Source organism: Eptesicus fuscus, chromosome 20 (assembly GCF_027574615.1).
Source record: "Eptesicus fuscus isolate TK198812 chromosome 20, DD_ASM_mEF_20220401, whole genome shotgun sequence".
In the NCBI taxonomy this organism is placed as follows: Eukaryota; Metazoa; Chordata; class Mammalia; order Chiroptera; family Vespertilionidae; genus Eptesicus; species Eptesicus fuscus.
Window position 1 is genome coordinate 844,875 of NC_072492.1, and position 22,742 is coordinate 867,616.

Sequence of the window (22,742 nt, forward strand, 5' to 3'; positions counted from 1 at the left end):
CAACCCGGGCATGTGCCCTTGACCAGAATCAAACCCGGGACCCTTCAGTCTGTAGGCCCACACTCTTATCCACCGAGCCAAACCAGCTAGGGCTAAGAAGCTGTTTATCTTGCTTCAATCTTAAATGTTAGCTTTGCTGGGTAGAGTAGCCTTGGTTGTAAGTCCTTGCTTTTCATCACTTTGAATATTTCATGCTAATCCCTTCTGGTCTGAAATATTTCTGTTGAGAAATCAGGTGACAGTCTTATGGAAACTCCCTTGTAGGTAACTAACTGTCTTTCTCTTGCTCCATTTTGTCATAACCTTTTCCATTTTAATTATATGTCTTGGTGTGAGCCTCTGTGGCTTCATCTTGATTGGGACTCTCTGTGCTTTCTGAACTTGTGTGACATTTTCTTTCACCAAGTTAGGGAAGTTTTCCATCTTTATTTCTTCAAATAGGTTCTCAATGCCTTACTCTCTCCCTTGTCGTTCTGGTACCCCCATGATACAAATGTTATTATGCTTGTTGTTGTCTCAGAGGTTCCTTAAACTATCCTCATTTTTTGTTGTTGCTTTGTTTGAATGTTTTCTGCTACCTTGTCTTCCAAATTGCTGATTCATTCCTCTGCTTCATCTAACCTGCTGTTGATTCCTTCTAGTATATTCCTTCCCAGTGGGGTATTAAACTCTCTTACTCTGACCATATTACTGTCATTTTAGATATTATATTCTTCACTGACCATATCTTCATTTTAGATATTATATTCTTCATTTCTGCCTGCTTCAATTTTATGATTTCTACGTCCTTTTTTTATGTTTGCTATCTTTTTAAGTTCTCACTGAGTTCATCCATACTTCCCCTAGGTCCATGGTCAGCAAATTGTGGCTCGCGAGCCACATGCGGCTCTTTGGCTCCTTGAGTGTGGCTCTTCCACAAAATACCACGGCCTGGGCGAGTCTATTTTGAAGAAGTGGCATTAGAAGAAGTTTAAGTTTAAAAAATTTGGCTCTCAAAAGAAATTTCAATCGTTGTACTGTTGGTATTTGGCTCTGTTGACTAATGAGTTTGCCGGCCACTGCAGGCCTAGGTTCTTTGAGCATCTTTATAACCATTGTTTTGAACTCTTTATCTGGTAGAGTGCTTATCTCCATTTCTTTTTAGTTTGTTTTTGTTTTGTTTTTTTCCTGGAGATTTCTCCTGTTATTTTATTGGGGCATGTTTCTTTGTCTCCCCTTTGACTGGTTTTCTGTATCAGCGGTTGCCAACTGGTGGTCCATGGACCACTGGTGGTCCGTGAGGTCCGAAAGGTTGGCGACCGCTGTTCTATATTTTATATTGTTTGTGTGTGTTAGGTAAATCTGCTCTGCCTTGCAGTTGGTATGGTGGCCTTACATACATGGGTGTCCTGTGGGGCTCAGTGGCATCGTCTCCCGGGTTACCTGATCTAGGTGCTCCAGAAATGTGCCTTTGATGGGTTATGTGGGCCTTCCTGTTGCAGTTGAGTCTTGGATTATTGTTGGCCCATCCATGGGTGGGGTTGACCCTTGGGCTGGCTATGAGGATCAACCCCAACCACAGTGTATGAGCAGTATTTGCCCCAGCAACATCTTTTGTTTGCCAAGATCTCCCTCTGCGAGGTCTGTGTTTGTTCTGGGGCCTTTGGGAGGAAGGGACTCTGTTGCAGGTCAATGTCAGGGCACTCTGGCCACCAGGAGAGTCTGCACCAAGGCCAGGCTGGCCACAACTAGCTAACTCTTCTGCAGGCATGAGGTCTGCAGGGCAGGGCAACAGGGAGTCCGGGGAGTGGGTTCGTGCACTCCCCCAGGCTGTATGGAGGGGAGTGTCCAACCAGAAAAAATGGCGTCTGTAAGCTGTGTGTACTGGCCCTTGGAGAGGATGCCTGGGTTTCTAATGGACTCTTTTCTCTCTTTGGCAGACAGAGTCCCAACTGATTTTCATAGCCAGGTTTTATGTGGGCCCCTCTTCCTGGCTTGGGTGCTCTGGACAGGGGAGCCTGGCATGGGGCTGCTGGTCCTCACTGGCACTCAGCCCCTCTGGGAAAAAGGCTCTGAGCTACCCTCAGTGCCCATGAGGCACTCCTCAGAGGGACCTTTGCAGCTGAGATAGCCCTTCATTCTCATGGCCACACATGCGAGCGGGACCACCCTTTTTGTGTCTCTGCCCTTCCTGCGAGCCTGATGTGGTTTCTCATGGAACTCCTGGGTGATGAGACTTCTGTTCAGCTAGTCTTCAGTTGGTTGTTCAGGTTCGTTTTTTGTAATTTAATTATAATTCCAGTTTGGACCAGGGAGGATGTGAAATAGCTTGCATCTACTCTGCCACTATCTTGGATTCCCCCAAGAAAATAATTCTTTGACAATTCTCTCTGAATAAAGGGCTGGTGTAAGGAGCTCTTTCAGATCTTACAAGCCTAGAGCCAGGCCTCCAGCTCTCTTTGACCACCAACACGTCCAGTTACATGTGAGCGGCTATCCCAGCTTCATCAGTCCCATTAGGGCCCTTTGACCTCTGCCCAGAGTTGCCTGTAACATCAGAGTACAAAGAGTTTGTAGCTTCTACCTGGCAAAGAGCTTTGTCACAGAGCCTGTGAGCTCTTTCTGAGAAATCACAGTGCCCTTGGTTCAAGTCGCCCCCTTTATGTCATTGTGCTTTATGGTGGTGTGTTATTCTAGTGCCCAGGAAGAAATAGACTAGCCTGGAAGCGTGCTTGGGTTGTAAACTGATGCTTGAATTAACATATATTTAATCAGTTTGGTGCTCATTTAACATCAGAAGAACAAATGAACCTGCATCCACCCTGAGAATGGGTTTTGGGAGAGGCCAGCCCGCCTGCCGATGGGGAAGCATTAGCTGTGGGGAACTGCCATATCTGTCTCCCTGGCCACCAGCCCAGTGCTGACGCCTGTGTCCTTGCCTGCAGCCATCGAAGCCATGAAGAATGCCCACCGGGAGGAGATGGAGCGTGAGTTGGAGAAGAGCCAGCGGTCCCAGATCAGCAGCATCAACTCAGACATCGAGGCCCTGCGGCGGCAGTATCTGTAAGTGGGCTTCCCGCCCTCGGGAGGGTGGGGATAGCCCTTCAGGTGGGAACCGGTGCCTTTCCTGTGTGTTCGTGGGAGCCACACAGATACAGGGCCTGAGGTGGCATTTGGGGGAGGCCCTGGCACTGAGGGCAGCTCAGAGCCTGTTCTCCAGAGGCGCTGGGCTAAGTGCCAGTGAGGGTCAGCAAGCCACTGACCCTTGTGGCCCCTGTGGGTGTCCTGTCACTAAAAAACAAACACATAGAAACTAATTACCAAAATCTAAAGAATACGGTGTAGCGAAGGAAATTGTAGCACTACTAGCCACTTTTCAAGACTGACCTCAGGCCGTCCCCAGAATGTCCTCTCTCCATCAGCTGCTGCTGCCTGAGTAGCGAGGGGGAAGGAGTCTGGCCTGGGGCCTGGGGCCTCGCGCTTCATGCTGTGCACGGCAGAGGCGGCACACTCCCTGCACTTCCCAGAAGCGTGTGTGCTGGGCCCTTTGCCTGAGCACGAGGCTGGAGGGCACGCATGCGGCAGCGGAGCTGCTCGATTTTCCCGTGGAGCTGACACCACTTGGAGCCTTGAATTGGGTGCTGTGAGAGCCCCGCAGAGCTGGCCTTTGCCAGGATCTTTGTGATGTAAAAGAATCAGGGTCCCTGCCTCTTCCAGGCTCCCGCTCTGGGGCTCAGGGCAGTCAGGGCCGGGCTGAGGGGTAGTGCCCTGTGGACTGCGGTCATCCTCCTCTGGGCTAGAGAGGTCTGCCAGGCTGGGCAGCTGGCCCTGAGGCTCCCCCTTGTGCCACCAGTGGGAGATGGAGCCCCTCCCGAGGAGTCCCCGGGGACGGGAATAACACGGCGAGGCTTTGGTTTTTATGGGTCGGTAGACCTGGTCCTGGGTTCTGAGGCACAGATTGCCTCCACAGTTAGTGCTGAAAACAAAGTACAAACCTGCCTTCTCAGAAGTAGGACATGAGTAAAGGAGCTTTCTCCTGCCTTCACAAGAGAAGTGTTGTCTGTGGGCTCTTGGGTTGTTTGAAAGAGGACCAGAGAAGGACACAGAATAGATTTCTGTGAACCTGAAGTACTTGTGAAGTTTTCTCTTACTCAGCCGGGTACAGACTTTCTGAGACAACAGGATGCGCAGGGCCTGTCCTCTGTTGTCCCGTCGTCCCTCGAGCTTCACGGCGGGGACCGGAGCCTGTGGAGCCGGGGCTGGGGGCGGGCAGAGGAGTGAGGGTGCCTCTCCACAGGGAGGAGCTGCAGTCAGTGCAGCGGGAGCTGGAGGTGCTCTCGGAGCAGTACTCACAGAAGTGCCTGGAGAACGCCCACCTGGCCCAGGCGCTGGAGGCCGAGCGGCAGGCCCTGCGGCAGTGCCAGCGCGAGAACCAGGAGCTCAATGCCCATAATCAGGTGAGCCACAGCCGAGGGAGCCCAGGTTCGAGTTGGGAGCCAGGCCTCTCCAGCGTGTGGGGGGACGCTCACTGCCGGAGGGGAGCTGTGCCATCCACTGCAGGAACTGGGGTGACATTTGGACTGTGCTCACAGGAAGCTGGTGGGGGGCTGCTGGCTCGCCTCTTGTGTCTCAGGTTCTCCTCCTGAGCTTCCTGAATTTCTGCTTTGTCGTCGCTGGGCAGGGCCTGGCAGGGTTATCGCACCCTGTCTGGGTCTCCCATCCCCAAGGCTCAGACTTGTGTTTAAATGTCTCCCAGTCAAGACCATACACTGCTCACATTTATTTTTGTCAGAGTATTCTCAAAATGTGCCTGCTTCTCAGAAAATTGGGGTGCATTTAAAATCCTGGCTAACGGACAGGCTCGAGGTGGGTTCAGTGTGAGGCCCAAATTGGGGCTCCGTCCTCCTGACCCACCACTCACCTCCCCGGGCACTGAGCAGCCACGTGTTGGCCTGGTTCAGGCTCAAGGCCTCCAGGCCCGGGGCCACCCGTGGGAGGGCACTCCGGCCGGGTTGGTTTCACTGAGTCAGAACACGAGCAGGAGGACCTGATCTTGTAGAAACTCAGATGGGACAGCCATGAAGCAGTGGCACTGCTTAGTGATGAAAAGGTGTTCAGGGCCAGGAGACCCTGCCTGCACCGCTCTGCCAGACGCTCAGGGCCCACACTCACAGCTGTTCCAGGACGGGAGCTGCGGGCTGTCCCACTGCACGTATTCGCTGTGACAGGCAGCCGGCGCCCAGGCACTGCTGCTGCCTGGTGTTGTGAGGAGAGAGCCTCTCTGGGTTGTGATGCAGCCCCAAGGATCTCTGCTGAGCGCCCCTGTTTGTTGTCGCTGTCCCCCAGGAGCTGAACAACCGCCTGGCTGCGGAGATCGCCCGGCTGCGGACACTGCTGACGGGGGACGCTGGTGGGGAGGCTGCTGGCTCGCCTCTCACGCAGGGCAAGGACGCCTATGAGTTAGAGGTACCGCTCCGAGCCGCTCCCTCTGTGCCCAGCTCCGAACTGCAGAAGCCCCAAGAGGGGGCACCAAGGAGTGGCCATAGCTTAGAGTCTTTACAGGGGTGAGTCCGGGGGCAGCAGGAGGGAGCGAACATGGAAAGACCTCAACACCCAGGACAGCAGGAGAAAACAGCGTCCAGACAGCATGGGACCCAGGGGAGAAGAGGGGACCCCTGGAGAGACCAGGGGGCCTTTAACCCCATCTTCACTCAACTACCCTCCTCCCCTCTGTTTCTCCCACACCTCACAGTGACCACCGAAATGAAACATTTAATAACTGTGTGAGCACTGTAGCTGCTTGAGACTCTGTAAAACTATTACTCAGGGTCAGGTAGATTCATCTTAAGCTAGAATGATTGGTTTTCATGTATGAGACATCCTTTTATGAAAGCACTTAGATTTCTTCCCATTCAATTAAAATTTCATCATGGAAATATCTCCCACTCAATGATGTGGAAGAGGCAGAGTGCATTCAACAAGTTCCAGCAGCGCCCTTCACGGACCCTCACAGGCTCAGTCCCAGGAAACCGCAGTGGCCCCGGGCTGAGGAAGAGGGGGCACAGGTCTAGGGAGTTGCAGCAATTCTTTTCTTCTTTCTATTTCTGTATGTTAGCAGTGTTTAAATTTTATTTGCTTGCATTTTCAATTGCAAATTGGTGAGAATGAGAAGAAATTTGTCTACTCCTCAGTGTGTGGAGGGGAGTTCTCTGCTCAACTTTCAGTCTTTGCTTTCAAGACTATGGAAGTCCTCTTGCTCCTGAATGTCAGTCCCTAATTGCCCTCTCATTCTAGGTCTTATTGCGAGTCAAGGAGTCAGAAATACAGTACCTAAAACAGGAGATCAGCTCTCTCAAGGATGAGCTACAGACAGCATTGCGGGTATGGGCACACCGCCGAAGGGCTGGATCTGCAGCATGGGCTGGAGGCGGGGGTGGGGGAAGGGGAGGGACGCGGGTCTCACAGAGGTCCCTATGCTCAGCAGGTATCTTAGGCTGTTCTAGAATAAATTTTATTTTCATGAGGAATGTGGTTTGATACTCGAGTTCTCTTAAAAACCAGCCTTCATGCGAGCACCGTAAAAACGAGGAGCCCACGCGGGCGTGCTGTGTGCTTGGCCTCCCGCCTTCTTAGTGCTTGTGGGGCGCTGAGACCCAAGAGCGCTGTCTTCCTGGGCAGTGAGAGCTGGGCCAGCCGCCAGTCTCCTCCAGGGCATTCTTGGGATGAGAAGAGATGCCAGGATCCCTTAGGAAATCTAAGTCAGGAGGAGTGGGGGGTGTTTCAGGCTGAAGTTATGGGGTGGTCCTTGGGGGTTAGGTTGCGCCAGCCTGCACCATGCCTGCACCCACAGCAGCCCCGGGGATCCTGTGCTGTGTTCAGAGAGTCTCGGCCCTGCCTGTTTTGGTTTGTGTCTAGTTTCTGCCTTTGGAAAACCAGGCAGGGTCCACCTGCCTCCTCCTCTGCCAATGACATTCCTCAGTCAGTCCCCAGAAGTGTTCCAGCCCCAGCGAGACAGACCCTGGCCTGGTTGTCAGCACCGTGTGCTCTGTCCTGTTCTTCTCAAGGATAAGAAGTACGCCAGTGACAAGTACAAGGACATCTACACGGAGCTCAGCATCGCGCGGGCCAAGGCCGACTGCGACATCAGCAGGCTGAAGGAGCAGCTGAAAACCGCCACGGAAGCACTGGGCGACAAGTCCCCCGAGAGCACCCCCGTGGCGGGATACGGTGAGCTCTTCCTGCCCTGGGTGGCGACGCGTAACTTGGGGGCTTTGTTCATAGAGCTACTGGGACTTAAGTCAAAGCAGAGAATTGGTTTTCGTTTTTCTGGTTTTAGACTTCTATTTCCTGCAAAGAGCAGCCTGAGGTGCCGGTCCCTGGGGCTGGCCGGTGCGGGGTGGAAGCTTCTGGAGGGGCATGTGGCAGGCACCGTGCTGACGCGCTGCGGGGCAGCCACACGGGGTTCCTTTTATTGTGGAGACATGGTGTGTTTTCCATTTTCCTAAAGAACGCAGCGTTTGGTGGGAGAGGCTCTCCCTAATTGCTTGATCCTGGACTTTTACCATGAAACCTGCAGAAGGCCATGGGGAGGAGCCAGGGAGGGCGCTCCCTCTGAAAAGATGTCCTAGCTCCCTGATAGCCAAGGAATTTAACTTTTCTCTCATCTGCCCAGCATTCACGGCGCGGCAGCATTGAGGGGTGGGTGGAGAGAAGTCGCTTGCATTGCTTCTGGGAGGGTAAGGCAGCCCTTTCTGGAAGGCAGTGAAGCGATATGCAGCACAATTTAAACTCAACTGTAGGCTGACTCTGGGTAGGTGAAGCAATGGTCTCAGTGGCTGCTGCTCAGGGAGCCCCAGGTGCCAGGAGACCGAGAAGACGACTTAGAACCGGGAAGAGTGAGTGTATGCTGTGACCTCCCAGTTGAACTTCTGAAGGAAACCAGTGCACAGGCATGTGCCAGCCAGGGCAGTTAGCGCGGTGCACAGAGCAAACACTGATTCCACCGCAGCTGTCCTCTCTCGTCTTCAGACAGGATTCTTTCCACCATGACATCACAACACAATGAAATGCAATGCATGCCCTGGCCAGCTTGGCTCAGTGGATAGAGCATCAGCCTGCGGACTGCAGGGTCCCAGGTTCGATTCCAGCCAAGGGCACATGCCTGGGTTGCGGGCTCAATCCCCAGTGGGGGTCTTGCAGGAGGCAGCCGATCCATGATTCTCTCTCATCATTGATGTTTCTCTCTCTCTCTCCCCTCTCCCTTCCTCTCTGAAATCAATAAAAAATATATTTAAAAAAAAGAAAAAAGAAATGCAATGCAGTTCTTAAAAGAGATCAGGTAAAGGAGCTTCTGTCAAGATGGTGGCATAGGTGAATGCGGACTTCCCTCCCCACAACCACATCCAAATCACAATTAAACTACAGAACAGCCATTATTCAGAACCACCTGCGACCTAACTGAACAGAAGCCCTGCAAATAAAGATAGAAGGACGCCATATTGAGACTGGTAGGAGGGGCGGAGGTGCAGAAGGGGCAGGACCCACACCCACTTGGGGCGTGTCGGAAGGGACATCTCAGTTGTGCAGGTGCCCCTGAGGAGTGAGGGGTCCCAGCCCCTCCAGGCTCCCCAGCCCAGGGTTCCAGAGCTGGAAAGAAGTCCTCACCTTCCAGCCTTGAAACCCAGTGGGGATGGCGGCTGAGTGAGATGGAGGCTGCTAAAGTCCCGAGCATTCTTCTTAAAGGGCCCGACAGACTTACCCATACATCGATTGGTAGTCTCCTGCATGTAACCCAACGAGGGCCAGGATTGAACTGCAACCCAGGTACATGCCATTGACCAGGAATCAAACCTGTGACCCTTCGGAGTGTGGGCTGACGCTCTAACCTCTGAGCAACACTGGCCAGGGCCTAAGTCGTCATTTTCAGGAAACCTAAAGAACAGCACACCAGACTGTCAGTGGTGCTTGTCTTGGAGGAGTGGCTTACGAGAAGGCGTTGGACCTGGGACCTCAGAGGAGAGGCGGCGTAAATGACTAATGGGGACTGTGGGTCTGCTCTGTGGGTCGGGGGCGCTCCAGAGTACGGCGTGCCGGCCCACCCCACACAGCATGGCTTTGCCTGCAGTCGGGCCCATGCTGGGAAGATTTTTTTTTAATCCTCACTTGATATTTTTCCATTTTAGAGAGAGTGGAAGAAAGAGGGGAAAACAGAGAAACACTGATGTGAGAGAATCACATCAACTGGTTGCCTCCTGCATGGGCCTGGGTCCAGGGGGAGACTGCAACCAAGGTACATGTCCTTGACCGGAATCGAACCCAGGACCCTTCAGTCTGCAGGCTGACGCTCTATCCACTGGGCTAGACCAGCTAGGGCTCAGCCTGGGAGATGTTTAAAGCTCTAGTCTGGTTCCAGAGGGCTCTAGAAAACAAAGTAATGGGTCTACTTGTTCCTTCAGATATAATGAAATCTAAAAGCAACCCTGACTTCTTGAAAAAGGACAGATCCTCTGTCAGTCGGCAACTCCGAAACATCAGGTCCAAGGTGAGTCTGGGACCCAGCCTGGGTGTGTGGGGCTCAAGACGCTGGGAAGAGGAGCAGGAGTCCACGCCCACTCCAGGCGGCAGCAGGGCGTCCCGGTCCCAGGGCGTGCCTAGCCCCTCGATGGCCCTGCTGGGCCAGTTCAGTGGCTTCGGGCCTCGGGCCCCGTGTGCGGCAGTGGAACCAGCTCCTACAGCGGCGTGGGAGGGCCGGGGCCGGGAGCGAATCCCACCTGGGACCTCCAGGGCCAGATCTCACCTGTCCCTCCGGTGCGGCCCCAGCTGTCTGCAGTGTGTCGCACACCCTACTTTAGTGCCGACGCTGCCTGCCTTGGAGAAAGGAAGCCACCTGCACCCTCCCCTCGGCCTCATAGTGCCAATCCCCAGCATCCATCCCCTGCCCCGTGCGCCTCTCCAGGGCAGGGCGGGCAGGGTGGGAGTTGAGCTGTGGCATTGGGGATTTACTGAGTGTGTCTTACTGTTTGCTCTTTCCTCTGACAGTCCGTAATTGAGCAGGTCTCATGGGATAACTGAAACGAGCCCGCTTCCAGGTCCCTTGTCATGTAGGTAAACCACCTCTCAGCATCCACCCGCCCGCCGCCCTGCGAGGGCGCTGCCTGCATGCACGGCTCACACCTCCATAGCAAGCTCCTGTTCCTGTGCCTTATCATTCCTGCTGCCGAAGCGAGCACAGACGCAGCCCCAGGGCGTGTCTCTGACCTGTTCTGGGAGTTAACTGGCACTACGGCCTCATAAGAGAGTTGACCCCAGCACTGGGGAGCTCCCCTCCCAGTGTGGCGAGCGGCCCACAGAGCCAACACCGTGGGGGGCTCGCGCCGGTCAGCATGCATGTTGAATGCTCTGCGCTCCACACTCTCTGGAGAACCCTCTTGCCCAGAAGCCACTGCCACGCAGTCTCCCAGCGCTGCAGAGCCCCCTCCGGCATACGGCCAGGCCGAGACGGCCCAGGTGGGGTGTGCGGGGAGCAGATCGCAGGTGGAGCAGGGACCCAGCTCAGTAGAGCAGGAGGAACACGTGTTACTGGGGTGCTCTACCAGCACACTTTCTAGCAAAGCAAAAGCTTTTCCCTGGGTTCCGTTACAGACAGTGCTATACGGAAAGGAGTGGGGAGACTGGAGGCGGCAGTCTGCTTGGAAATGACCAGGACCGTGGGACCCAGCCTGGCACCCCAGTCTTCACAGGAGGGCACGTGTCCCTCGCTCTAGGCTGGAGTGGCCTCTTACTCCCGGGTGAGGAGGGCACGGGCAGCAGGAAGACCTGGCACGGGCCGGGTCCATGGGGACCGGTGTGGCCGCAGGCCCAGTCCTGCAGCCAGAGCGCCTCTGCTGGCTGAGGCCCGCCCAGCGGGGGAGAGGCTGCTCCTAGGAAAAGCTTTGGAAACCCACGTATTTTAGACTCCTTTTGCTTTTCTTTATTCTTCTACAATCATGTTACCAAATACAGTTTAGGCTTAATTGAAAACTTAGTTTGGGCTTTTTTATTGAAACATGAAAAATATTTTTTAGCAAAAGGAAAACTTGTTCTTTGGTTTATGGTTTTCTTACTGAAGATTCTACTCATTTGAAGCTTAACTGCAGCTGCTAGGTCCCCCCACGCCTGTCAACAACGGGTGACGAGCTTCTGCCAGGCCCTTCTGGGTGGGGTGGGGGAACCCCTGGGCTCTGGACAAAAGGCCAGAAAATCACTGACAAGGCCTTTGTCCACAAAGACTTTGAAGCAGGGCACGCTGGGAACCTGTCAGGCTGGCCAGGAGCCAGCTGTTAGGGCTCCCAGAGCCCGTCTGAGCCCCCAGGGGGCGCGGCCGTGTTTTCAGAATAGGGAGCAGGCCTGGTGTGGAGGCAGCCTGCTGCCCGAGAGGAGAGGGGCCGCGGGGGTGTTCTCGAGGACTCCTGTGTCCCAGACCCTGCCTCCACGGGAATGACGTGATCTAGAAACTCCCACCTGTCGCTGGTGCTTTTGACACAGGATCTGCCGTGTGTGGATTTATATCTTTCATTTATGCTGTTTCTACCTCATCCCTCACACAGAAGTGTAGACAGTCTCAGCACCGTCAAGTCAAAGCAAGCTTGTTGCTTAAGAACAGCCCAGCTTTTCTGGGATTGCAGCTAGAAAGCGTGTCCCCGGGGGCCTCGTGGAGACCATCTGGTGGTGTCAGCGTGGGGTCATGGGAGTGTCCCGCAGAGGATTGGCCCTGTGGGAGGAATGAGCCCCAAGGGAGCCAGGTGCACCCCAAGGGCCTTCCTCGGGTTGGGATGTACCTTTAACAGCTGGAGTGTGCACGGTGCATGGCTGGGGCCTGTTGTAGCCTCAGGCTGCCCGTCACGCCACCGCTCCCTGCCTTCCTGTGGCAACACTGCTGCCTCGGGAAGAGACCGGCTCTGTGCACAGCGGCTCCTAACTTGGGAGAAGAGACTCGAGAGCGGGAAGCCCGGTGGGGTGGGATGTGGGTCGTCCTCACCCTCTGCCCTGCTCAGGGGCCAGCTTCAGGACCCAGCCAACTGCTTCCGCAGAGGGCCACCTGGACAGTGAGTTCAGAAAGGTTAGCAGTCGCACCCTTTGTTTAAGAGAGAATTTATTCATTTACACACACACACCTCCACAGGGTACAGCAAGAGCTGTTCTGGGCGAAACTGAGGGGACAGCAGGGCCCACCCACTCCCTCAAACCCAGATTCTCACCACACCCGCTCTGAAGCCTCGGGCTGGGCTCTCCAGGCCCCGGACCCGCGCCCCAGCTCTGGCTGCAGCCGGTGCGCTCCCTGCGCTTCGCCGGGCCACCTGGGGCTCGTGTCTCGTGAGGCCTGGGCTCTGGTCGCCTCCCGCCAGGGAGCGGGGGAACGGGCAGCTCTGGGTCTGGTGAGGGTGAGTGAAGATCAGACGGCAACTAAGGAGCCCAGCCCATCCTCACCAGGGCTGGAATTCCATCCTCTTCCTCATCCAGAAATTAAATCTTTGGGAAGAGCCTCCAAGAGTAGTCACTCACATCAGGCCACACAGGTGGACACTTCCCCGGGTCCCACAGAGGAAGATTGGTTTTACGTTGGAAAGTCTTAGGAGCTATGGTGACATGTTCCCCACCCCAGGAGAGGAGCTGCAGCAGGGTTCCCCTCAGGGGGGGCGAGGGGCTGCTCCGCCCCGCCCCGGTGCTCAGGGCTCTGGCCTCCTCGCAGGAGGCGGTAGACGGGGGCAGGTTCGCGGCCGGGAGGAGGGTGGAGACGGGTTCTGGTTCTGGGCACCGTCTTTTCCTGGCTGACCCGGTCTGACTGCTGCTTCTCTCGAGAGCCCTCAGCTCGGAACTCATCTTCTGTGCCACGGACTGGTTTTTCCTCTCCCATCCGGATAACACCCTCTCACAGGAGACGGCTCTCCTTAGCATGCCCACTAATCTGAGGAGCCCCCACCTCCCCTGCCTGTGCTGCCGCTGCACCCAGCACGGGCTCCGCGTGTAACTGGTTTCTCCGCTCTCCACCCAGAGTCTGAAGGAAGGCCTGACGGTGCAGGAACGCCTGAAGCTCTTTGAATCCAGGGACTTGAAGAAAGACTGACTGTCCCGTTCCATTTGAACACACACCCTTCCCAGCTTGTGGCTGCACAACCCAAATGCTACTTTCCGTCTGTACCTTTATTTTTTATTATTATTGTATTGTCATTGTTAACTGTGGGTATGGATGCATGAGAGACAGGTTTATGGGTTGCTCACGCCATCCCCTGCTGTGTTGATGGAACTTCCTGTTGTCTTTATCCAAGCTTGTTTCCATGGTGATCTACAGTAAGCCGAGGGGGCGGAGAGGGCGGTCTGCTTCAGCTGGCTCTGTGTTGGAATCCTTCCCACGGTGGCCGCCTCCCTCCCTCATGTCAGTATTAAGGCCCGGCAGCCGACAGATAAGCTAGCTCTGCCTCGGGAGCTGAGCGCACTGCGCTGGCCCGCTCTGCTGCACACGGGTCGCTGGGGGGGACAGCACTGGGTGTGGCTGGGCCTGGATCGCAGCCGACAGCTCGTTGACCTGCAGGAGAGCGGGGCAGCAGGTGCGGTGTGGCCTGGGCCCCACCTTTGAGCTTGGGAGGAGGTCAGCATTTGGGGTCTGTCCCACTGATGCAGCTCAGAACCACAGCCCAGGTGTTCGTGGTAAACTTTTCACAACCTTGAAAATGTCGGAACAGCTTTTCCTGGTTTTGTCTGTTTTTTATTAAATCTGGCACAAAACCCCACCCTCTCATTCCTTCCTACGCTCACTCTTTCCTTGGTCACCAGTCACCCTGTCTTTCCATACTAGTTGGCTGTGGACCTGTGGCCTGGGGTTTCAGACTGCAGTGGCAAATAATGATGAATTCCCTCTGAAAACAAACCTCACACTGCTTTGGAAAAGGCTAAGAGAAGACCCCTATGTTAAGTCAGGAAGAAAGTGCAGAGGATGTCAAAATCAGATGAAAATTGCCCATTTTGTGTTCTTTAATTTAATTAATCTAGGGTCTGAAGAGTTCCCTTTTAGCATTTAGAGAGCCTAAAGCAAACCTATACTAATAGTTCCGCTTTTGCAACAAGTTGAGGAAGACTTTCTAACGACCACAAAACACTCGACAGCAGCGGTCGCCAACCTTTCGTACCTCCCGGACCCCCAGTGCCCGCTGCTGTACAGCACTTCTTGAAAAGATCGTAAATTGGAGTTTCTGTTATAGACCCATGGAAACCATTAACCCTAAGAGGAGGAGTGTAAAACCAGGTGGGACCACCGCTGCCTTGGGATGGGGCGGCGCGCTGCCTCACGGCCTGGGATCGGATGCCAAGAGCCTGCTTTCGCTCTCTTAATGCTCGAGCTGGGCTGATGGTCTCTGGGTGCACAGAGGCTTTGGGGGTAAATTGTAGAGATCATCTTGCTCAGTTTCTAGATTAAATGCGTGAACAAGGTCATCTGGGAAGAGTCCTGAGAAGGCCCGGCAGGAGCCCTCGTGTGCTGTCTTCTCGCAGGATAGACTCATGCTCTCTGCTGGCATGAGTCTGCCCTGCTCTCCAGTTTTAAGAGTCTTAACCCAAACCTGTCGCTTCCATGTTTTTAAAAGTAAGAGAATGTCAGCTCTGGTTCCTAATCATACTGACCGACGCCCCTTGGCACGCAGACTCGCGGTGTTTCTATAAAGGATCGTGACTTTGTGTCACGTGCAGGATTCCTGGCGTGCACAGAACTATGGGGACCCGTGTCCATGCACATCCTCTAGGGCAGAGTGACGGGACCCTCAGCCTGGCTCTGCAGGCTGGCTGGGCACTGTGCTTCGTGGCCTGCCTTCGGAGAACTCGCCCCTGAGGTTCTGGGCAGGTCACGCATGGAGTCCAGCTCCACCTGCCTCCAGACTGCTGGGCGGGTCTGAAACCCGCGTGCTTTGGAAGAGGCCCATAGAGCAGTCACTGTACCCGTCCCTTAGGTTAGGGCTCGGGAACCCTGGGAAGCCAACGTGCTGAGTGCGCATTTGGGAGTCGAAGGCAGAGGCCAGGGAAGACCTCTGGGCCTGCAGCCTCTGTAAGGGACCTTCCTGCTCACCCACTTGCTCTGCTGGGCATGGGCCGAGCTGGGGTTACCAGAACTCGGGCCGGGCGTGCTCAGCTGGCTGAGAAGCGGGCTCCTTCAACACGGGCTGGTCCCGCTGCATCCTCCCACAGAGCCGCGAGCTGTCTTGGCCTCGCTGAGTGTCCGTCCACAGTGACCTCCTGCTGCTCGGGCCTGCTCTCCGGCTGGAGAGCACGCAGGACCGAACACAGCGGCGTTACTCCAGCCTGCGTGTCCCCGGGCCCTGCCGCCGGCTCCATGTGCTCCCTGCAGGCACCAACCCCCAGGAAGAGGTCAGCCACCGAACCGCTGAGGAAAGAGCAGCAGCGTGGAGGCAGGCCGCCTGCAGGGGCTGTGGGAGGGGGAGTAGGGGATCGGGAGCCCGCTGCTCTGGGCTTCTGATCCCAGCACGAAGCAAGCAGTGCGAGTGTCCACTTTCCCAGGAAGGAGAACGGGACCATGGGCCAGCTCCTCACGCTGTAACTGTTCTCCTGTCCACGTGCACCCTCACCTGTGGTCTGCGAGCACGAGTGAGCCCGCTGTGACAAGCTCGCCAGTGGGAAAGGTGTGACTGTAACGAACAGTTGTGCCAACACTCACGTTAACTACAGGAGCACGTGCAGTGGGCCCTTCAGGCCTGGCCTGCGTGCTGCCCGGCAGCCTCCTGGCAGCGGGGGGGCTGAGGCGGCAGAGAGCGCTCTGCCACCGGAAATGGAGCTTGGGCACCAAGGCGGCAGGAATGAAGTGGTGGCAGTCCTGGAGTGACTGGCAGCGGCCACGTGGGAACCTGTGGGTTTGTCAAGAGCTAAGGTCAGAGGCCCCTCCTTAGGAGCCCACCCAGTGGGAAGCAAGGAGAACCAGGAGGGGCCCCAGGCTCTGGCTGGTGACGAGAAGTTGTCACACCACAGCGTCCAGACCCAGTCACCCGCTCACTGACCCAACATCTGGGCACTGGGGCCGGCTCAGGCCACACGGGAAGAGGGGCTGCAGTTTTTTAAAAACACAGTTGTGATTCTGAGTCTGCCTGAAAGAAAATCTGACAAGTAAGGCCAGGACACAATGGCCCGGAAAGCACTTGGCATGGAGATGCCTTTCTAATACCCTCTCCCACCACAGAGGCTTCTGTCTGGCCTCCCTGCTGCCAGGTGGCCCCGTTAGCAGGCCTGTGCTAAACTCATCCCGAGGGCGAAGCGGCACAGGCCAGCCCTGCCTCGAGCGCCTGGAGGCTGGGCGCCACCCGTGGCCTTTTCTCAGCTGCAAGTGACCAGGGGTGCCGGTCGCCGCGGGCCCCCAGGCGTGTTCTGGCAGGCAGGGTGCTGCTCCTGGGGAAGGTCTTTCTCCCTCGTTGCTGGTAACACTGGTTCCTAAAGCCCAGGTCTCTTCGGCCTCGCAGCTTACAGTAGGGCCTGTGGCCTGATTCGGGGTGGTGTAGGGTCGGCCTTTCTGTTCCCGACCTGCTGATGCCTGCGTGCTGCCTTCATGGCTAACCACATCCTCCACCTCTCCCTCCCGTGTGTCTGAGTCTAAGCCAGTTCTTCAGGGAGTCAAAGCTGTTCTCAGTTACAGTGAAAAGAATGCAACCCATCAACATTTATTTTTCCTGAAAATAAAATTTGTTCATCGTTGTCCTAGGAGCCCTAGAATTTAACATTTCCCTTTATAGACACAATTTCAAAAAACAGGGTTCAGTGACACCCCTTTATCACCAAAGGAAGGAGAAGGGAATTTTAAGTATTTTCAAAGTTTTACAAAGAAGATGGAAGTATGTAGTATTATACATAAAAAGTTTCTCTCATAGGAAAAGTTTCTCTTGCCCTTTTGAGAACCTAAGTTTCACGTCTTCTTGCTTCTCTGTGAAGTCAGAGGCCTACCTTCTCTGAAGTCTTCCAGCAGAAAGCAGAAGTAACAGCTCCACACGACCACCCCGCGGGGGCCCATCGAGCCCCTCTCCTGCGGGTGCTCAGGCAGGACTGTGTGATGACCTGAGCTCAGTGTGGCTCCCGTCTCCTTGTTTTAAAGCAGCTGTATTTGTCTTCAAAATAACCTGTACATTATTCAGAGCAAGCAGTGGAAATACTAACCAGAAGTTACCATAGGGATTTTGGTGACAGAAAGGGATGTCTGTAAACAATTAAGCAACATCACACTCGAAGAGCGAGAACAACTTCGGACAGCATTGAACCCCACCCGACATTAAGAGGCAGTGCTTTCAATGACCTTCCCAACGCTGTGGTCACTGAACAGGTGGTTTTAACGGCTGTATACAATGTCTACAGTAATGATAACCCTGCACCCAAACGTTGTTTTTCATTTAAAAAAAACACACTCTGTAATAATTGTTCTTGGTATAGCTATTTAAAACCCTGGAGGAAAATCGAGAGAATAAAGAGCATGGTAGCTCCATCCTGACCACATCCCTCTCTGCAGTAACTTCAGACTTGTAGGGAGACGGCCCTGGCCTTGGGCCCTGCACACAGCAGGGCTGCGTGCAGGGTCCCGCCGAGGGGGACCCCGGGTTTTCCCAGCCCTTGGGGTGCTAGAAGGGTGCAAACCCGTAATGCTGGTATTTTGTAGTGCACATCTGTCAAACAGGTCAGGGAACATAGTCACACAACACTTAGGAATCGGATGGTCCCATGCAGGGGAATGTTGGAAGTCTCCGGTAAACAACAGCTGGGCTCCAGTTGCAGTCTGCGGGGCCCTGCCGGGTGGATGCGAGTGCACAGCGAGGGACCACCAGACACCAGCCCGCCTGCTGCCTTCACGGTTCCCACGCCCTTTGCTCTTTCCCCCTTTACAACTAGTTATATCCCATATTTCAGTTTTATTTTATAGAAAGCTAGGAATAGATTAAGAAGAACACTAAATTATTGTGTTACGTTTATATCACAAAACTTCAATTAAAATGGATTTTAGGATTTACCTTTAGTATTTACAACATATCTACTGACTTTTTATTAGGATTCAAACTGGTTAAGTGATAAGAATTCATATGGTTTTCCTAAGTAATATTTATAAAATTGTTCCTGAACAATTGTAATTAGTGGTTTTTCTATCAGGGTGAATGTCTCAGTTCAGCTCCTAAAGACAAAAACACTGCTAACCTGCTGGGAGAGCTGATCACGAACAAAGTGAACACTGTACATAACTCTTCTGCTCAGAGGAGTTCGGAAATAAATCACAGCAGTCACTTCTGTCGCCACTAATTATTTCAACAGTTAGGTGACACGTGTTTAAAGAACAAACTTGTGTAATTTTAACTGGTGTTTAATTTCTGTACTAATGCTAAATGATAACGTTCACCCGACGAAAAGTCACATGCGGAAGAGGGCAGGGGCCTAAGCAGCCCAGGTGACCACACACATGGAGGCTCCACCAGAGACCTCAGAGGAGGCAGCGCCCTCAGGGGCAGCGCCTGGTCAGGGAGGCTGCTCTGTTTGACAATTCAAATTGTATGGTTTGGTTTGAGGCTTAAAAAAAAGTTTCTGATCAACTTTCACTACAACTGAAGTATTACTTTGTCAAAATATTTATTCCTTTGTGTGACATGCTAGATTCCTATGGATACAGCTGGTCATTTCTATTTTGTAAATACTACCTAACTTTACATAAACTATATCATAATAAACTATTTTTGCATCACCTTTTGCATGCTGTGAATGAGGTTTTGTTTAATGGAGACAGATGCAAATTAGATTTCATATAAAAATCATTTCACATGTTCAACAAGTTTTCAGGGTACAAGATTCATACACACAAAAAAGTATTTCTATACACTAGTAATGAACAATCAAAATGAAATTACAAGTGTAAGACTTGTACACTGAAAACTACAAAACATTAAAGAGTTAAATGGAAAGGCATTTCATATTCATGGATTAGAAGACAAAATTATTATTAGAATGGCAATACTCCCTAATTCGATCTACAGATTCAACATAATCCCTATCAAAATTCCAGCTGCTTTTGCAGAAGTTGATCAGCTGATCCTAGGATTCATATGGAAATATAAGAGGATCCAAAAAGCAAAAACAATGATGGAAAAGAACAAAGAGCACTCATGCTACTGGGTTTCAACACTTACAAAGTTGCAATAATCGACACAGTGCACATGGATTGGCAATGGAACAGAAGTGAGTATCCAGAAATAAGCCCTTACATTTATGACTAATTGGTTTTCAACAAGGTTCCTAAGAACAGTCATTGGAGAAAGAATAATTTTTTTCAACAAATGGTACTCGGACAACTTGCTATCCACATGTGAAAGAATAGAGTTAGGCTCCCTAAGTCAGACCATACACAAAAACCAACTCAAAATTGATCTAAATATAAGAGCTCAGAGTCTAAGATTCTTAGGGGGAAAAATAGGACCAAATCTTTGTGACCTTGGGTTAGGCCATGGTTTCTTAGATAGGGCACCAAAAGTAAAAACAAACTGAATTCTATCAAAATTAATAACATGTTGCAGGGATCACAATACTGGATATCAAGCTATACTACAAAGCCATTGTAATCAAAACAGCCTATTACTGGCACAAGAATGCATACAGATCAATGAACAGAACAGAGAGCCTAGAAATCAACCCACGCTTTTATGATAATATGTGACAAAGGAGGCAAGAGCATACAATGAAGCAAAAACAGTCTTCAATAAATGGTGTTGGGAAAATTGGACAAGTATGTGCAAAAAAATGCAACTAGACCACCAATATACACCATACACAAGAATAAACTCAAAATGGATAAAAGACAAATATACGTCAAAACCATAAAAATCCTAGAAGAAAACATAGGCGGTAAAATCTCAGACATCTCTCAGAGCAGTATTTTTGCCAATATGTCTGAAGGCAAAGGAAATACATGGAAAAATAAACAAATGGGACTACAAACTAAAAAGCTTCTGCACAGCCAAGAAACCAACAAAACAAAAAGGGAGCCTATGATATGGAAGAACATAACTGCCAGTGACTCATCTGATAAGGGGTTAATCTCTAAAATATATAAAGAACTATTTTAAGTCAACACCATGAACACAAACAATCCAATTTTTAAAAATGGGCAAAGGACTTGAATAGACACTTCTCCAAAGAGGACATACAGATGGGCAATAGACATACAAAAAAATGCTTAGCACGTCACTAATCATTAAAGAGATGCACATTAAAACTACAAAGAGATATTACCTCACACCTGTCAGAACGGCTACTATCAATAAACAAGTGCTGGCGAGGATGTGGAGAAAAGGGAACCATAACACATGCTGGTGGGAATGCAGACTGGTGCAGCCACTGTGGAAAAAAACAGTATGGAGTTTCCTCAAAAATTTTAAAATGGAACTGCCTTATGACCCAGTGATCCCACTTCAGGGAAGATAGGCTAAGAATCCTAAAACAGCAATCAGAAAGGATGTATGTACCCCTATGTTCATAGCAGTGTTATTTACAATAGCCAAAATCTGGAAAGAGTAAGTGCCCATCAGCAGACGAGTGGATTAAAAGGCTGTGGTACATCTACACAATGGAACACTATGCTGCTACAAAAAGGAATGAACTCTTATCCTTTGGAACAGCATGGAGGGACCTGGAGAGCATTATGCTAAGCAAAATAAGCCAGTGAGAGAAAGACAAACACCATGTGATCTCACTCATATGTGGGATCTTTTTTATTTATTTATTATTCTAGATAATGTCACTGTTTTGTTTTTTTTTATTGTTTAAAGTATTACATATAGTAGTACATATATCTTTTTTTTTTCCCCATTGACCTTCCCCCAGCCACCCCTAACCCCTGTTGCATGCCCTCATCCCACTTCCCCAGTGTCTTGTGTCCATTTGTTGTGCTTATATGCATGCATACAAGTCCTTTGGTTGATCTCTTTCCCCTCCTCCCCAGCCTTCCCACTGTAATTTGACAGTCTGTTCAATGCTTTACTGCCTCTGTATCTATCTTTTTGTTCATCAGGTTATAATGTTCTTTATTATCCACAATGAGTGAGTTCATGTGGTATTTTTTTTTCATTGACTGGCTTATTTCACTTAACATAATGCTCTCCAGTTCCATCCATGTTGCTGCAAATGGTAAGAATTCCTTCTTTTTTATGGCAGCATAGTATTCCATTGTGTAGATGTACCATAGTTTTCTGATCCAGTCATCTGCTGACGGGCACCTAGGCTGTTTCCAAATCTTAGCTATGGTGAATTGTGCTGCTATGAACATAGGGGTGCATATATCCTTTCTGATTGGTGTTTCTAGTTTCTTAGGATATATTCCCAGGAGTGGGATTACTGGGTCAAATGGGAGTTCCATTTTCAGTTTTTTGAGGAAACTCCATACTGTTCTCCACAGTGGCTGCACCAGTCTGCATTCCCACCAGCAGTGCACGAGGGCTCCTTTTTCTCCGCATCCTCTCCAGCACTTGTCGTTTGTTGATTTGTTGATGATAGCCATTCTGACAGGTGTGAGATGGTACCGCATTGTCGTTTTGATTTGCATCTCTCGGATAATTAGTGACTTTGAGCATGTTTTCATATGTCTCTTGGCCTTCCTTCTGTCTTCTTTCAAAAAGTATCTATTTAGGTCCATTGCCCATTTTTTTTTTATTGGTTCATTTATCTTTTAAGTTGTATGAGTTCCCTGTAAATGTTGGAGATTAAACCTTTATCGGTGATAACATTGGCAAATATGTTCTCCCATGCAGTGGGCTTTCTTGTAGTTTTGTTGATGGTTTCCTTTGTTGTGCAAAAGCTTTTTATTTTGATGTAGTCCCATTTGTTTATTTTCTCTTTAGTTTCCATTGCCCTAGGAGTAGTATCGGTGAAGAAATTGCTTTGGCATATGTCTGAGATTTCGCTACCTGTGGATTCCTCTATTATTTTTATGGTTTCCTGTCTTATGTTTAAGTCTTTTATCCATTTTGAGTTTATTTTTGTGTATGGTGTAAGTTGGTGGTCTAGTTTCATTTTTTGCATGTATCTGTCCAATTTTCCCAATACCATTTTTGAAGAGACTGTCTTGACTCCATTGTATGTTCATGCCTCCTTTGTCAAATATTAATTGAGCATAGTGGTTTGGGTCGATATCTGGGTTCTCTATTCTATTCCATTGATCTATATGTCTGTTCTTGTGCCGGTACCAGGCTGTTTTGAGAACAGTGGCTTTGTAATTCAGCTTGAAATCTGGTAGTGAGATCCCACCTGCTTTGTTCTTTCTCAGGATTTCTGCAGCTATTCAGGGTCTTTTTTTTTTATTCCAGATGAATTTTTGGAGAGTTCTTTTAAGTCTGTGAAATATGCCGTTGGTATTTTAATGGGGAGTGCATTGAATCTATAGATTGCTCTGGGTAGTATGGACATTTTAATGATATTGATTCTACCAATCCATGAACCTGGTATGTTCTTCCATCTGTTTATGTCTTCCTCTATCTCTTTTTTTCAGTGTCCTGTAGTTATCCGTGTATAGGTCTTTTACCTCCTTAGTTAAGTTTATTCCTAGGTATCTTTATTTTTTTGGTGCGATGGTAAATGGGATTGCTTTTTTAGTCTCTCTTTCTGTTAGTTCACTATTGGTGTATAGAAATGCCATAGATTTCTTGGCGTTAATTTTGTATCCTTCTACATTGCCAAGTTCATTTATTAAGTCTAATAGTTTTTTTGATGGAGTCTTTAGG

The 22,742-nt window shown here is 51.1% G+C and overlaps 1 protein-coding gene across 3 annotated transcripts in view; it reads left to right on the forward strand.

Moving 5' to 3' along the window:
- Window positions 1–18,723, forward strand: part of MPRIP (myosin phosphatase Rho interacting protein) — a 199,170-nt gene extending 180,447 nt beyond the window's left edge. Inside the window, exons 17-24 of one of the 3 annotated variants that reach the window (XM_008156171.3) lie at window positions 2,925–3,042; window positions 4,277–4,436; window positions 5,326–5,445; window positions 6,274–6,360; window positions 7,044–7,206; window positions 9,435–9,520; window positions 10,018–10,079; window positions 13,010–13,155. In XM_008156171.3, the coding sequence (XP_008154393.2) occupies window positions 2,925–3,042; window positions 4,277–4,436; window positions 5,326–5,445; window positions 6,274–6,360; window positions 7,044–7,206; window positions 9,435–9,520; window positions 10,018–10,050 (767 nt within the window). In that variant the 3' untranslated portion in view covers window positions 10,051–10,079; window positions 13,010–13,155. Of the gene's footprint in view, window positions 1–2,924; window positions 3,043–4,276; window positions 4,437–5,325; window positions 5,446–6,273; window positions 6,361–7,043; window positions 7,207–9,434; window positions 9,521–10,017; window positions 10,080–13,009 lie in introns of all 3 variants that reach the window. The other 2 variants (XM_028132129.2, XM_008156170.3) reach the window with 2 other exon arrangements.
- The last annotated feature ends 4,019 nt before the right edge of the window (window positions 18,724–22,742 follow it).